At 59.4% G+C, this 13,217-nt stretch overlaps 2 protein-coding genes across 3 annotated transcripts; both read left to right on the plus strand.

Moving 5' to 3' along the window:
* The first annotated feature begins 432 nt into the window (after positions 1–432).
* On the plus strand, positions 433–6,710 carry GCAT (glycine C-acetyltransferase). 2 transcript variants are annotated; one of them, XM_054718560.1, is made up of 9 exons: positions 433–670; positions 2,014–2,144; positions 3,604–3,705; positions 4,080–4,226; positions 4,911–5,065; positions 5,191–5,285; positions 5,462–5,633; positions 6,015–6,136; positions 6,420–6,710. In XM_054718560.1, exons 1-9 carry the CDS (start codon positions 478–480, stop codon positions 6,569–6,571), a joined length of 1,269 nt encoding a protein of 422 aa, XP_054574535.1. In that variant the 5' UTR covers positions 433–477; the 3' UTR covers positions 6,572–6,710. The 2 variants fall into 2 exon arrangements, with proteins under 2 accessions (XP_054574535.1, XP_008142865.2); XM_008144643.3 differs by having other exon boundaries at positions 434–670; positions 5,203–5,285.
* Positions 6,711–10,915: 4,205 nt separating this feature from the next.
* GALR3 (galanin receptor 3) lies at positions 10,916–12,681 on the plus strand. Its single transcript, XM_054718561.1, has 2 exons — positions 10,916–11,274; positions 11,916–12,681. Exons 1-2 carry the CDS (start codon positions 10,916–10,918, stop codon positions 12,676–12,678), a joined length of 1,122 nt encoding a protein of 373 aa, XP_054574536.1. The 3' UTR covers positions 12,679–12,681.
* Positions 12,682–13,217: the final 536 nt, after the last annotated feature.

Genomic DNA, 13,217 nt, shown 5'->3' on the forward strand with positions numbered 1-13,217 from the left:
TTATAACACTGGAGAAGGCAGAGCAATTGGGCGGGGGAGTCGTGGGGAGAAATCTGGGGGCCTTCGCACCTGAGAAAGGAGGGAGGGTCCCAAGAGCTCACAAAAACGGGAACCTCAGGGCTGGAGGGGCCCGGACGTGCCTCTGGCCGCGGCCTTTGGGGTCCAGAGCAATCCCTCCCAGAGGTGGGTGTGTAGGCGGGCGTTGGGATGGGGTCTGGTGGGCTGGGCCCCGGCGCGTTGCCTCCCCCTTCACCAACCGCTCGGGTCTCAACTTACAGAGCAATCCACTCTTCGCCCTCTGCGCCTCCCGCCTGGCTCCGCCCACCTGCCCCTGGGCCCGCCTTCCTGCCCCTTCGAGGGAGCTCTTCCCGCTCCGATTGGCTGTCAGGGTCCGGCCCCCGGCCACGTAACGCGGCCACGGTGTGCTGGGCTCCCGACCGGCGGGCGCGCTCGCGCGGGGTAGGCGAAGCGAGTGCGATGTGGGCCGTCTCCGTGCTCGGCGCCGCGCTCTCCCGGGCCCCCGGCCGCCGCGCGCACTCGGCGCTGGCCCAGCTGCGTGGCATCCTGGAGGAGGAGCTGGAAGGGATCCGCGGGGCTGGCACCTGGAAGAGCGAGCGGGTCATCACGTCGCGTCAGGGGCCGCGCATCCGCGTCGACGGCGTCTCCGGAGGTAACTCCCCCTCCCGGGAGTCGTTGGACTTGGGCGGCTGTTGAGAGGGCCGTTCCGAGGCTTGCGCTGAATGGAGGTCCTGCGCTCGTAGCCACGGGTCCCTTTTCCAGCCATCAGACCTACGTTACTCGGTGTTTAATCTGGTTAAACCTGTTTCCACGAAGGGAGGTGATTTGCCCTTGAGCACTTGTTTGACTAAGAGGGCAGAGGGGGCCAGCCCCAGCCCTGGGAGAAGGTGAGAAAAAAGAGACATGCCCAGCTGGGTCCCCAGCTGCTACGAGGAAGGGTGATGGGAAGGTGAAACAAGAAACCGGCATTTCTGGAGCGGCTGCTTTGTGCAGGCCTGAGCTGCACGTGGACTTCTGTAAACTTCTCCGCTTTACCCATAAAAAAGCCCACAAGTGAGCTGCCCCAAAGCCCCCAGCGAGCTGCAGGCAGAGCTGGGCTCAGTCCAGGTCCTCTGGTGCAGTGGAGCTGGAAGGTCAGCTAATGGGCCAGAGAGGCCAACTTCCTGGCCAGTCTCAGCGAGCAAGGGGCGCATGGGCTGCTGCAGGAGTCACACCAGGAGATGGACCACCGGTCTCCCTCTGTCTGTGCCAGGTCCCAAGTGGGTACTGGTTATAAAGGCTGCCCTCTGCCCAGGAAGTAGGCGTGGAATCCTTGGTGCTTTTGCACTCATTTGTAAAATGGCGGTCCCAGGAAATCCCTGCCTCCCCCTCCCCAGGGAAGCTTGGAGCAGGTCAAAAGATGGGAAATTAGGAGACCCCAGATGCTCATCCCTTTTTGCCTCTCCCAGGCTGAGTGAACCTTCCTCAAACCTCCCTTTCCTCCTCGGGTACAATTCAAGGTCCAGGTCTCAGAGGCACCCCTTTTTGCCCTGTGATTCTGTATCTGGCAGCAAAGTAAGTGAAGTTTGAGAACCACAGTGAGCATCTGACCAAACCCTGTTCATTTACCCATGAGGTAACCAAGACTCAGATGAGGGGTTGCTGGTGTCCTCAGGGACAGGAGGAGCCTGTGAGTTCCTCCTGGGGGGGGGGGGGGGGGGGGGGGTTGGAATGTGATTCAGAGCCAGAGTTTAAATTTCTCATCTTTCAAGATGCCACTCAGACCCATTCCTGACCCTTCCTCTCCTGTAGCTGGTGGATTCAGTGCCTCCTAGGGGCCCCCAGCTCCCCATCCTGGCCTCTGCCCCAGAATGGATCATACTGTGTGGTTGGTGCCTCCTCAAGGGTGAATCCAGACTCATTTACTGCCTGGGTCCCCAGGGCCTAGCACTGACACCTTCCAAGGCCTTTCCTTAGGGCCTTGAGCTGCTGTCTGTTCTCTGTCCCCCACTTCAGAAATCCTTAACTTCTGTGCCAACAACTACCTGGGCCTGAGCAGCCACCCCGAGGTGATCCAGGCAGGTTTGCAGACCCTGAAGGAGTTTGGAGCTGGCCTTAGTTCTGTCCGCTTCATCTGTGGGACCCAGGTATACGGTGGCTGATGTGGAGAAGGGGGCGGGTAGAGTGGGGCCTTGTCCCTGGCATTGGGCACTGACCCCAGCTGTCTGCTTCCCACAGTCAGCAGGGCTGGTTTAGCCAGCTCAGCTCATCCCATCCCAGGGCTGTGGGCCACTCTCGGCCCCAGAGCTGTCCGATAGAAAGATTGGGTTCAGGCTTCTGTTTTGCTGTGAAGCCTTGGGCAAGAAACCCCCTCTTCCAGCATCTATTTTCCCACCTGCAGAACAGAGTCCACCTGTCCTACAGGGAAGGAAGAATAGAAGGCAGGGATTGAGGTAGAGGGTTCTGGAGCAATTCGGCCTAAGCCCAATTCCCAGCACCACTTTTTTTTTTTTTTTTAATCCTCACCTGAGGATATGTTTACTGATTTTAGAGAGAGAAGGGAGGGAGAGAGAGACTTGGATGTGAGAGAGAAACATCGTTTGTTGCCTCCCATACACACCCCAATAGGGAGCTGAACCCGCAACCTAGTTATGTGCCCTGACTGGGAATCGAACGCAAAACTTTTTCGTGTATGGGACGACACTCCAACTAATTGAATCACCCGGCCAGGGCCCAGCACCACCTTTTATTGACTGTGTTACTCTGGGCAAGTGACTTAACCTCTCTGTGTCTCAATCCTTTTATTGATAAAATGGGGATAATAGTACTTAATAGAATCTTTACAAATTAAAGAGTTAATACAATTAAAAATGCTTAGAACAGTGCTTGACACACAGCAGTGCTCAATGAATGTTGGTTATTTTATTTTGTAGTGTTTTAAAATAAACTTACGTAAACATGAAACTTACTGTGCTTACTATGGTCAGGTACTGTTTTAAGAACATTACAAATATTACCTCATTAATGCTCAGAACTATCCTAGGTGGTAAGTGTTGTTTTTGTCCCTGTTAAAGAGGACACTGAGGCCCAGAGAAGTGAAGTGACTTACTTAAGGGCACACAGGCTTTCACAGGATTTGAACCCAGATGGCCTGGCTCAGGAGTCCATGCTCCTGACTGCTTGTGATTATTACCTGTCCTCTCAGGGCACTTTCCAACCAAATCCTCACCCAGACTGGACAGCTCTCAAATCTAAGAATTCAAGATCCAAATGAACTTAGAGTTACTTATGTAATTCTCTTCTTTGCCATAAAGCAACCAAAAAAAGACACTCAGTTTGATATTAGCAAGACACATCTTTTTTTGCCATCAGTGCCCATAATTTCACTGTCCAGCCCTCATTACAAAAAGAAGAGCCGACCGGGAAGGGACACCAAGCATCTGCCAGATTCCTGTTGGCTCTGAGGAACCCTTGTGAAGAAAGAAGGGAAAGGCCAAGGCTGTAGGCCTTCTAGGCTGGGTGTGTTTATGACCTAAGCCTCTGTCCCCAGGACTTGTGCCATGTGACCCTGCAGGCATTAACACCTGTCGCACTCGCTTTCTTCAGAGCATCCACAAGGATCTAGAAGCAAAGATAGCCCACTTCCACCAGCGCGAGGATGCCATTCTTTATCCCAGCTGTTTTGATGCCAATGCTGGCCTCTTTGAGGTGTGTAGGGGCCATGGGTGGGAGTTGGTGAGGCCTGGGAGGCTGTAGAAGGAGTGGGCAGTCAGGAGAACCTGGCAGGGTGCCAGTGCCATGGCTAGAGGCTCCAGTGATCATTTCTTAGGGAGTTCAGAGTAGGCCAGTAGGTGCTCCAGAAAGAATCCTGAGGCTTGCAAGGAGGCCATCTTTCAGGGTATTTGGGGGATAACCTACATCAGCTGGATGGCTGGGGGTGGCAGGGGCCCCAGAGAGAGGCAGAGGGCTCCTGCCCAAAGAAATGCCCTGGCTGGCAGTGAAATTTGGACTCGGGGGAATCATAGGAGAGGGGGAACACCAGGTGGCTGGGTGATGGCTCTACTCCAACTGCCTTCTTCCAGGCCCTGCTGACCCCGGAGGACGCAGTCCTGTCGGATGAGCTGAACCATGCCTCCATCATCGACGGCATTCGTCTTTGCAAGGCCCACAAGTTCCGCTACCGCCACCTGGACATGGCCGATCTAGAGGCCAAGCTGCAGGAGGCTCAGGTGCGGCAAGGCCCGGGGCTTCCAGGGCCTAGGGCCGGGCTTATCTTCAAGCCCCACTCCACACTCACAGACAGCCCGCACAATTTGAAACAGCCCGAATCTGAACCCACGTCCCTCAGACCCAGAGCTCTTTTCCATTGCATCCTGCCACCTTGGGTACCTTATGTGTGGCAGGCTCTTAGGCAGGGGTCCTCAAACTTTTTAAACAGGGGCCAGTTCACTGTCCCTCAGACCGTTGGAGGGCCGGACTATAGTTTAAAAAAAACTATGAACAAATTCCTATGCACACTGCACATATCTTATTTTGAAGTAAAAAACAAAACGGCAAAAACACCCGCATGTGGCCCGCGGGCCGTAGTTTGAGGACGCCTGCTCTTAGGCATAGTGGTGGGATGAACTTATGGGAAGAACTGGCCCCACCCCACGCTGCCCTCTGAAGGGGACACAGAGCATTCTCACTCTCAGGGCCAAGTGTGCTCCAGACTGCCCTGGAAGGGGTGGGTACGGCTCAGAGAGGCAGGGATGAGGGAGATGTTCCAGTCCCAATACTAGAGTGCTTATGTGCCCACCTCTGTGTGGGGCACTGGGCAAAATGAGCTCTTAGAGCCCCAAGTAGCTCAGAAGGTGGGTGGTTTCACCCAGCTCGTGACACCAGCCGCTGCCTGTCCTTGCCTTCCCCTGCAGAAGCATCGACTCCGCCTGGTGGCCACTGATGGCGCCTTCTCCATGGACGGCGACATTGCGCCCCTGCAGGAGATCTGCCGCCTCGCCTCTCGATACGATGCCCTGGTCTTCGTGGACGAATGCCATGCCACTGGCTTCCTGGGGGCCACAGGACGGTGGGAGCATGTGGCACCTGAGGCCTTGGGTCGGGCTTCGGAGGGTGGGTGGGAAACCAGGAGGCCAGCCTCCAGCTCCCCCCATGATTGCTGAGGGCTCAGGCGGCCAATAGGGGCAGTGGCAGCTTTCCTTGCAGGGGCACGGATGAGCTGCTGGGCGTGAAGGACCAGGTCACCATCATCAACTCCACCCTGGGGAAGGCGCTGGGCGGAGCATCAGGTGCCTACAGGGTTGTGCCCTGGGGTCCCCTGATCCACATGCAGGGCCCTAGAGGAGTCTCGGAAGGTGGGGAGGGGACACCTGGGACTGCGGACAAGAGGGCAGCATGGACTCTCCTCTCGGGAGGGGCTTAGTGTAGGCTCTGGCTACCCCCCACCTCTGCCCTTGTTTCTCAGGGGGCTACACGACGGGGCCTGGGCCCCTGGTGTCCCTGCTCCGGCAGCGTGCCCGGCCCTACCTCTTCTCCAATAGCCTGCCGCCTGCTGTCGTCGGCTGTGCCTCCAAGGCCTTGGACATGCTCATGGAAGACAACGCCATTGTCCAGTCTATGGCAGCCAAGACCCAGCGGTGCAGTCCCTGGCGGGGTGGGGAGGGCTGGGGGGGGAGCTGCTGAGGCTGCCCTGGGTGCTTGCCCAGCCCCTGCCTACAGGTGCTGCCTCTGCTCACACCCCCTCCCCCGCCGGGTTCACCGGGACGCAGCTTGGCCTCTTCCTCCCATTTCCCTGCAGATGACCCTGGGTCTGCCCATCTTATGTAGTTCTGTCTTTCACTCTTTTCGGTCTGTTTCTTCCTCTGCCTGGCTCCCCGTTTGACCTTCTGACTCTGCACCTCTGTCTTGTTGGTCTCTGCAGACTCAGGCACAGATCTTGGATCCTGTGCCCATCAGGAGTGGGTGTGAATGATCCACAGCCCCCCAGTGGACCTGTGACGCCCTGCTTGTGCCCACAGGTTCCGCAGTAAGATGAAGGCTGCTGGCTTCACCATCTCGGGAGTCAATCACCCCATCTGCCCGGTGATGTTGGGTGATGCCCGGCTGGCCTCTTGCATGGCGGACGACATGCTAAAGAGAGGTGAGGAGACCAGGACGAAAGGACTGGCTGTGGGTCCTGAGAGAAAAGAGGGAGGAACGAACCCCTAGACTGTGATATTCCCCTTTGTCCCCACCCTACTCCCCTTTTTGACCAGCTGTCCAAATGTGGGAAACCCCGGCCCCGGGGCAATCCATGTCGAAGAGACCATGGACTGCCGCCTTGCCCTCTGCGATCCTTAGGAAAGTAGGAGCTGTATGTCATGCCCCAAAGCCTGCCTGGCTCCAGTGAGCCCCAGGTTGGCTCTCTCTACCTTCCTTCCCAGGCATCTTTGTCATCGGGTTCAGCTACCCAGTGGTCCCCAAGGGCAAGGCCCGGATCCGGGTACAGATCTCCGCAGTGCACAGTGAGGAGGACATTGACCGCTGCGTGGAGGCCTTTGTGGAGGTGGGGCGGCGGCACGGGGCATTGCCCTGAGCCCTCCCTCCACAGCGACAAGGGGGGCCTTTGATCATCACCCAGGCCAGAGGCTCTGAGCCCTGTCAGAGTCCTAGGCCCAGGCTGGGGCAAGGCTTGTGCTTGTGGCCATGAGTGTGAAACAACTGTGGAAACTGGCTGTGACGCGTTGGTCTGCTTTATTCTCTCTGAGCAGGGTGGTCTGCTCCGATCGAAGAAGCAGGCAGGAGCCGGGCTCTGTGGGCAGGCTCCTGAGAGTAGACCTCAGAGCTGAACACCTCCCCCACATTAAGATGAGACCCAGGCGCTGGGCTAAGACAGCAGGGGCCACCGTCTGGCTCAGCTGAACCCTGTGCTGCTGGAGAGGGAGCCGAGCATCAGCCCTGCAGGGCCCTTCCCACGCCACCCACCCCTACTCTGCAGCCTCCAGAGTCCAGCCTTGGTGCACCCTGTGCTCCTCCCCATCCAAAGACTCACAGCTGCCAGATAAGAAGGCTGGACACCCACCCCATGTTTGGACGAGAGGCTGAGGTTTCAAGCCCCAAAGGAAAGAATGGGGGTCACTACTGGAGAGGCCCCTGCTGCCTGGACCCTGTGTTCTAGCCCACTCTAGGCCCCATCCTCTGTGTGTGCCCCATCCCCACCCCCCCTGCCCAGCACGAAGCCTGGATTTATGTTAATGCCGGCCTTCCTGCTCCCTCATCTCAAGGCCTAATGGCCTGATGATCAGCCGCCAGGGGGCGCCGCGAGCTCAGGCTCCGGCCGCTATGGCCCCGCCCCTCCAGACTCCGGGCCTTGGACTCGGGGCTGCTTGGCGGGCAAGGCCAGGAGGTGATTGGCTGCTGTGAAGGCCCCATCCACCTTTGTCCACCATGCCTCGCTGCGTCCCTAAGGGAGATGATACACCCCCCCCCCCCCAGTCTTTTCCCCTAGCGCCTAGCCCTTCTCCATCGCCCTCCCCACTCAGCCTTATGGGCACCTGGTGCGGGCGGGGGATGGCTCCGGTCTCAGTGATTAGCCTTGGGAAGCTCCTGCGTAGTTTGCTGGGGTAGAGCAGGGAGGCTGAAAAGGCCCTTATTAACAGGGAACTGGGACAAGGTCTGTGATGCCCTGCACCCCCTTGGGAATCTTGGGGTGGACTATCTGGTTGAGCTCCAGCCCAACCCTGCAGGATCTTAACACTGGGGTTCTGGAAGTCCTAACCTGTGATCTGGAAGAGCTTGAGGCTGGGGTCGAGGAGCCCAGGGTGCTGGGGGATGCAGCCAGGGGAAGGGGCTGCTGTGGCCACATCAGCAAGAACCCCTGAATGCTGCCACCACCAGGGAAGACACCTGGTGCCACATGCACTGCTACCGCAGCAAGGGTGCATAGCCTGTAGCTTGATACGTAAGGTCTTTGCCGGCGGCACAATACATACCTGGCAGCCACGATCATTGTCGCATCACCGTGGGTGCGCCCTACCCAGCGGAGCCAGAGCACCCGGCTCAGGTCCACTAGCTGTTGGCTAGCTTCCCCCGATGGACAACACAAGCAGCTGTAGGGCTGTGACATCCTGGGCCTGGCCACTGGCGCACCGTGCGGCTGACCAGCATGTGGTAGCCCTGGTCCCCTGCCATCCGGAGGGGCCGTAGGAAGCACCATGAGCAGCAGCAGCTCAGGTTGCATGCAGTTGGGCTTGGGCACATACTGGACACTCGCAAGAGGCTTGAGGGCCGGTCATGGGTCAGCAGCACTTCTTACTGCAGGGCTGGGGGCTCGGGGGACCGCTCCCAGGGCACACAATCCACATCCCCTGCAGTGGGCACGGGGTTCAAGCTGTGGCCCCCAGGAACAGATATCAGAGCGAAGGGAGGAGGGTGCTAGAGGCGCGCTGGTGCTGAGGCATGAGGACATGCCCTCCTACTGGCCCCAAGGCCAGGCGTTCTGTGGTCCCTCCGTCCCCCGCTCTGCGTCTACCATCAAAGCTGCTCAGCTTCACCGCTGCTGGGAGTGCCCCCAGTTTGCCGGAGCCCAGCCAAGAGTAAGGAGTGGCCTGTGGGCTGGGAGCCCCCAAGGGGAGGTAGGACAGTATGTCAGGGATCTCGGGGCTTCCCAGGTGCAGGCATGCCACATTAGTGAGTTCAGGCTTCTGCGAGTCCGTTGGTGCGTTCCTTTCAATTCATAAAGGGTGGTTGTGATCCTAAAACCCCAGCACACTGAGTAGGATCCTCCAAGTCTGCCTTTCAGTGATCATAAGATCCCACGGGAATGCCTTAATCAGTCTGCTAGCTCTGGATTCAGATTTGGAGAGTCTAGGTCTGAGTCCGAATACCTTCAGTTTAGGGGGTCTCTGCTTCCAAAAAATCGAAGATGCTCTGCAGCTGGGGTGAGAGCCATCAGGCTTCAGAGCAGCACTCTGAGCACTCACAGAACCCCGGGGCCTGCAAGGAGCCGCTTTTGAGGAGTTCCCTAGCTCCTCTGGCCTTGATGCAAGGCTTGGCTCCGTCAGCACCCCCTCATACTATTTCCACTCTCCCAGACTTCCCCCTGGACATTCTTTCCACCCTCCCAGCTTCTAGAAAGACCGTGCAGTCCCTACCACCTCTTCGCTCCCTTAACTCCTTGCAGTCGGCACCGCGTCCCCTAGGTGCTGGCCTCTATCCCTTTTGGCCATGCGGTCCACTCCTCTAAGAGGTCAGCCATTCTCCAAGACCTTTAACCTGTTTGGCTGTTGCGTGTAAAGAGGCCTCTAACAGGTCACTCGTTAGATCACTCCCAATCTGTGCATCCTTTTCACCGCAGCCGTGATAAACTAATTACAGAATAAAGTGGCAGGTTATATCCCTGCTCTAGAACTTCTTACTAGTTCCCCATTGCCCTCTGGCTAAAGCAAGACTCTAGGCTGGTACATAAACTCTCCAGTCTCCAGCCAGACTGAACCCCTGGACCACGCTGATAGGCCTCAAGGTTCTCGGGGTCTGGGGGAGGAGTCCCACCTGAGGAATGCAGAAAAGGGACTCATTCTGGTTTCCCAGCCTACGACACCCCATTCAAGACTAGGAATCCTTTCTCAACTTGGGTTGGAGCAGGGAGAGGGGAGGATGGGGAGTGGAATCCTCAGGCAGGGCCCTGGGCACAGAGGGGTTAACTACAAAGCAGTTCTCAGAGAGCAAGATCAATGGGTTACTCACTGCAGAAAGGAAGCAAAGCGAAGAGGCAGAGAAGAGCCTGGCAGAAGAGCATGCCACCTGGGGGAAATCCGGGACTGAGGAGGAGGTGGCCACTGGGCACTCTGGAGGGACTGCCCAAGTCCGGCTCAGCAGAGGAGGGGCCTTAAAGGAGAAGAGGGAGAAGTGAGAGGCAGCTCTCCATCTGCAGGGAGGCACCAAGTGGTGGCCACGGAGCCAGGAGGCAGCCTCAGCCTGACTGGTTCACCCAGGATCAAGCGGGGGCCTAGTGCCCAGGATCCAGGTAGGAGTTGCCCATCCTGCACTGGGAGGGTCTGTTGCATGCTGGGGGGGGGGGGGGGGGCATCTATTTTCTTACCTCCCCCTGCCTCTCCCCCTTGCCCTTAATTTGTCCCACCAACCTAGAGGTCCCAGGCTTCAGGGGGAATCCGCAGGTAGCAGCCGATGTGGGGTGGGGTAGGGGTGAGGGAGGACACCGCTTGCACAAACACACGTGCACACGCACATGCACGCACACAGGTTTTCACAGCAGCACCTGTTACAGACAGGCTCTCATGAGCGCTCCAGCCTGGGAGTCAGTACCAGGATGGCAACAGCCCCACATCTGCCACTCAAAGTGTGATCTTCAGCTTCCCGTGTGCCCTCTCTGAGCCTTGACTTCCTCATGTGCAAAAGGGGGGGGGGGGCAGGGACCTATACATGGTGTTCCCAGCTGTGCTACTGTGGGGCTCTTACCAAACTGGACTCTCCAATGATGCAGGGATGTCACCCAGGTTTTGCTGGCCTTGACCCATGTCCAAGAGTCTCCCCTGAGCTTCAGATCCCCCATTGAGAAGGAACTATACCTGCTCCCGAGGCTGGGGTCCCCCTCTACTCACCCTCCATGTCCTCCCCCTCTCTCCCTGTGTCTTTACCTGCATCGTTGGTTGGAGGTGTCCCTCACCTCCCCATCAGCCCTTCACACATAGCACTATGGGGGTGCTCTCTAGGAAGCTGAGAACCCCTCAGACACCAGTGTAACTGCCAGGAGCTTGCACAGTAGGTCTCTGTCCCCCCACCCCACCCCCTCCAGGAGCTTCTAGCCCAGGAGATCTAGCCAGGCCCAGGCGGAGGAAACGACCCTGGGGCAAGTGACCAGGGCTGGGAGCCCTGCCTGAGACGTCCAGCTTCTCTTCCCAGGCGATCATCTGTTGGAGAGATGGCTGATGCCCAGAACAGTTCGCTAGACAGCCCAGGGAGTGTGGGGGCTGTGGCAGTGCCTGTGGTCTTTGCCCTCATCTTCCTGCTGGGCACGGTGGGCAACGGGCTGGTGCTGGCCGTGCTGCTGCAGCCCGGCCCCAAGGCCTGGCAGGAGCCGGGCAGCACCACGGATCTGTTCATTCTCAACCTGGCCGTGGCCGACCTCTGCTTCATCCTGTGCTGCGTGCCCTTCCAGGCCGCCATTTACACGCTGGACGCCTGGCTCTTTGGGGCCCTGGTCTGTAAGGCTGTGCACCTGCTCATCTACCTCACCATGTATGCCAGCAGCTTCACGCTGGCCGCCGTCTCTGTGGACAGGTGTGCCTGGAACCGGGCTGGGGCTGGGCTGGGGCGGGAAGACCTGAACAGATGCTCATTGGCCTTAGGAGAGAGAGAACGGGGGACCCAAAGGGGAGATGGGAGAGAGGAAAGGAGCAGCTCTCTGGCCGCCACCTTCCAGTCTCTGGGCACCTGCAGGGCGGGCTTGAGGGGACCATCCTGCCCTCCCCAACTCCATTATGAGCTTCCCCAAAAGGTCTCTGTGTCTCAAGTGCCCGCACCAGGTCTGGCACATGCTAGGGGCTCTGTGAGGGAAATGAAGGCGAAAAGGAATACACGAAAGAACTCAGATATGTATTACCACCCATGCCTGGCCCGGGTTGACATCATTCATAGCTGCTCTCATGGCTTGAAACTTGGGGTGAAATCCAGGCTCACTCTCTAGCTGATGACCTTGGCCAAGTCACTTTTCTCTGTACCTCCAGGCACTTCTCTAAGCGCTTTGCCCGTGAACCCCCTTAATCACCACCACCTGGGAGGCAGGTCGAGTGGTAACCCCCACTGCTCCACCAACCCCCAGGTCCCGTCGCAGCGTTTCCGTGGTGGGGGCGCGGGAGGGGGGGTGCGGATGCGGGCCGCCGCCCGCCCGCCCGCCGCGCTGACCTGGCGCCCACCCGCAGGTACCTGGCCGTGCGGCACCCGCTGCGCTCGCGGGCCCTGCGTACCCCGCGCAACGCGCGCGCCGCGGTGGGCCTGGTGTGGCTGCTGGCGGCGCTCTTCTCGGCGCCCTACCTCAGCTACTACGGCACCGTGCGCTACGGCGCGCTGGAGCTCTGCGTGCCCGCCTGGGAGGACGCGCGCCGCCGCGCCCTCGACGTGGCCACCTTCGCCGCCGGCTACCTGCTGCCCGTGGCCGTGGTGAGCCTGGCCTACGCGCGCACGCTGCGCTTCCTGTGGGCGGCCGTGGGCCCCGCGGGCGCGGCGGCGGCGGAGGCGCGGCGCAGGGCCACGGGCCGCGCGGGGCGCGCCATGCTGGCGGTGGCGGCGCTGTACGCGCTCTGCTGGGGCCCGCACCACGCGCTCATCCTCTGCTTCTGGTACGGCCGCTTCGCCTTCAGCCCGGCCACCTACGCCTGCCGCCTGGCCTCGCACTGCCTCGCCTACGCCAACTCCTGCCTCAACCCGCTGGTCTACGCGCTCGCCTCCCGCCACTTCCGCGCGCGCCTCCGCCGCCTGTGGCCCGGTGCCCGCCGCCGCCGCCGCCGCGCCTGCTGCCCCCCGGGCTCCCGCCGCGCCCTCCGTCGCGTCCGACCGGCGTCCTCGGGCCCTGTGGGCTGCCCCGGGGACGCCCGGCCTCGGGGGAGACTGCCGGCGGGTGGTGGCTGGGGCGGAGAGCCCGGGGAGGGGGCTGCACCAGCCCTGACTACCGCAGGACCCAAATAAACCTTGTCCACCTCCACTCTGCTGGGTGTCCTGTGTCTGTCACCCCTTCCCCCAGGGCCAGGCGCTGCTAGGGGAGGGGATGCGGCTAAGCCAGAAGCCCAGGAGCAGTGGCTGAGCTGGGGTTCCAGCCCAGTGGACACCCCTGGGTGGTGAAAATGGGTGGATACAGCTTAGAGCACCCCCTAGACAGGCAGCCCCCAGACTGTCCGGCAGGAGAGCAGGCCCTCTCCCATCCCTCCAACTCCAGCAGCAGCTTCTAAACCCGCTTCCCCCACAACCCTTCACCACGCCCCTTCTCCCTTCCACGTCCCGTTCTGGGTTAACACTAGTAGCACTTACTATGTATCTTATGTGGAGTTACATTCTCCAACCTAATTATCAAAACAGCTTTGCGGGGTCAATATAATGTGTCCATTTTACAGCTGAAGAAATCAAGAATCCGAGGGACCTAGTGATTTGCTTCAGGTCACATAGCTAGTGTTTGGCAGAGGTTGGATTCAACCCCACTGCAGTCTAATTCTCCACAGAGCCTCCCCTCC

Source organism: Eptesicus fuscus, chromosome 7 (assembly GCF_027574615.1).
Source record: "Eptesicus fuscus isolate TK198812 chromosome 7, DD_ASM_mEF_20220401, whole genome shotgun sequence".
NCBI lineage: Eukaryota > Metazoa > Chordata > Mammalia > Chiroptera > Vespertilionidae > Eptesicus > Eptesicus fuscus.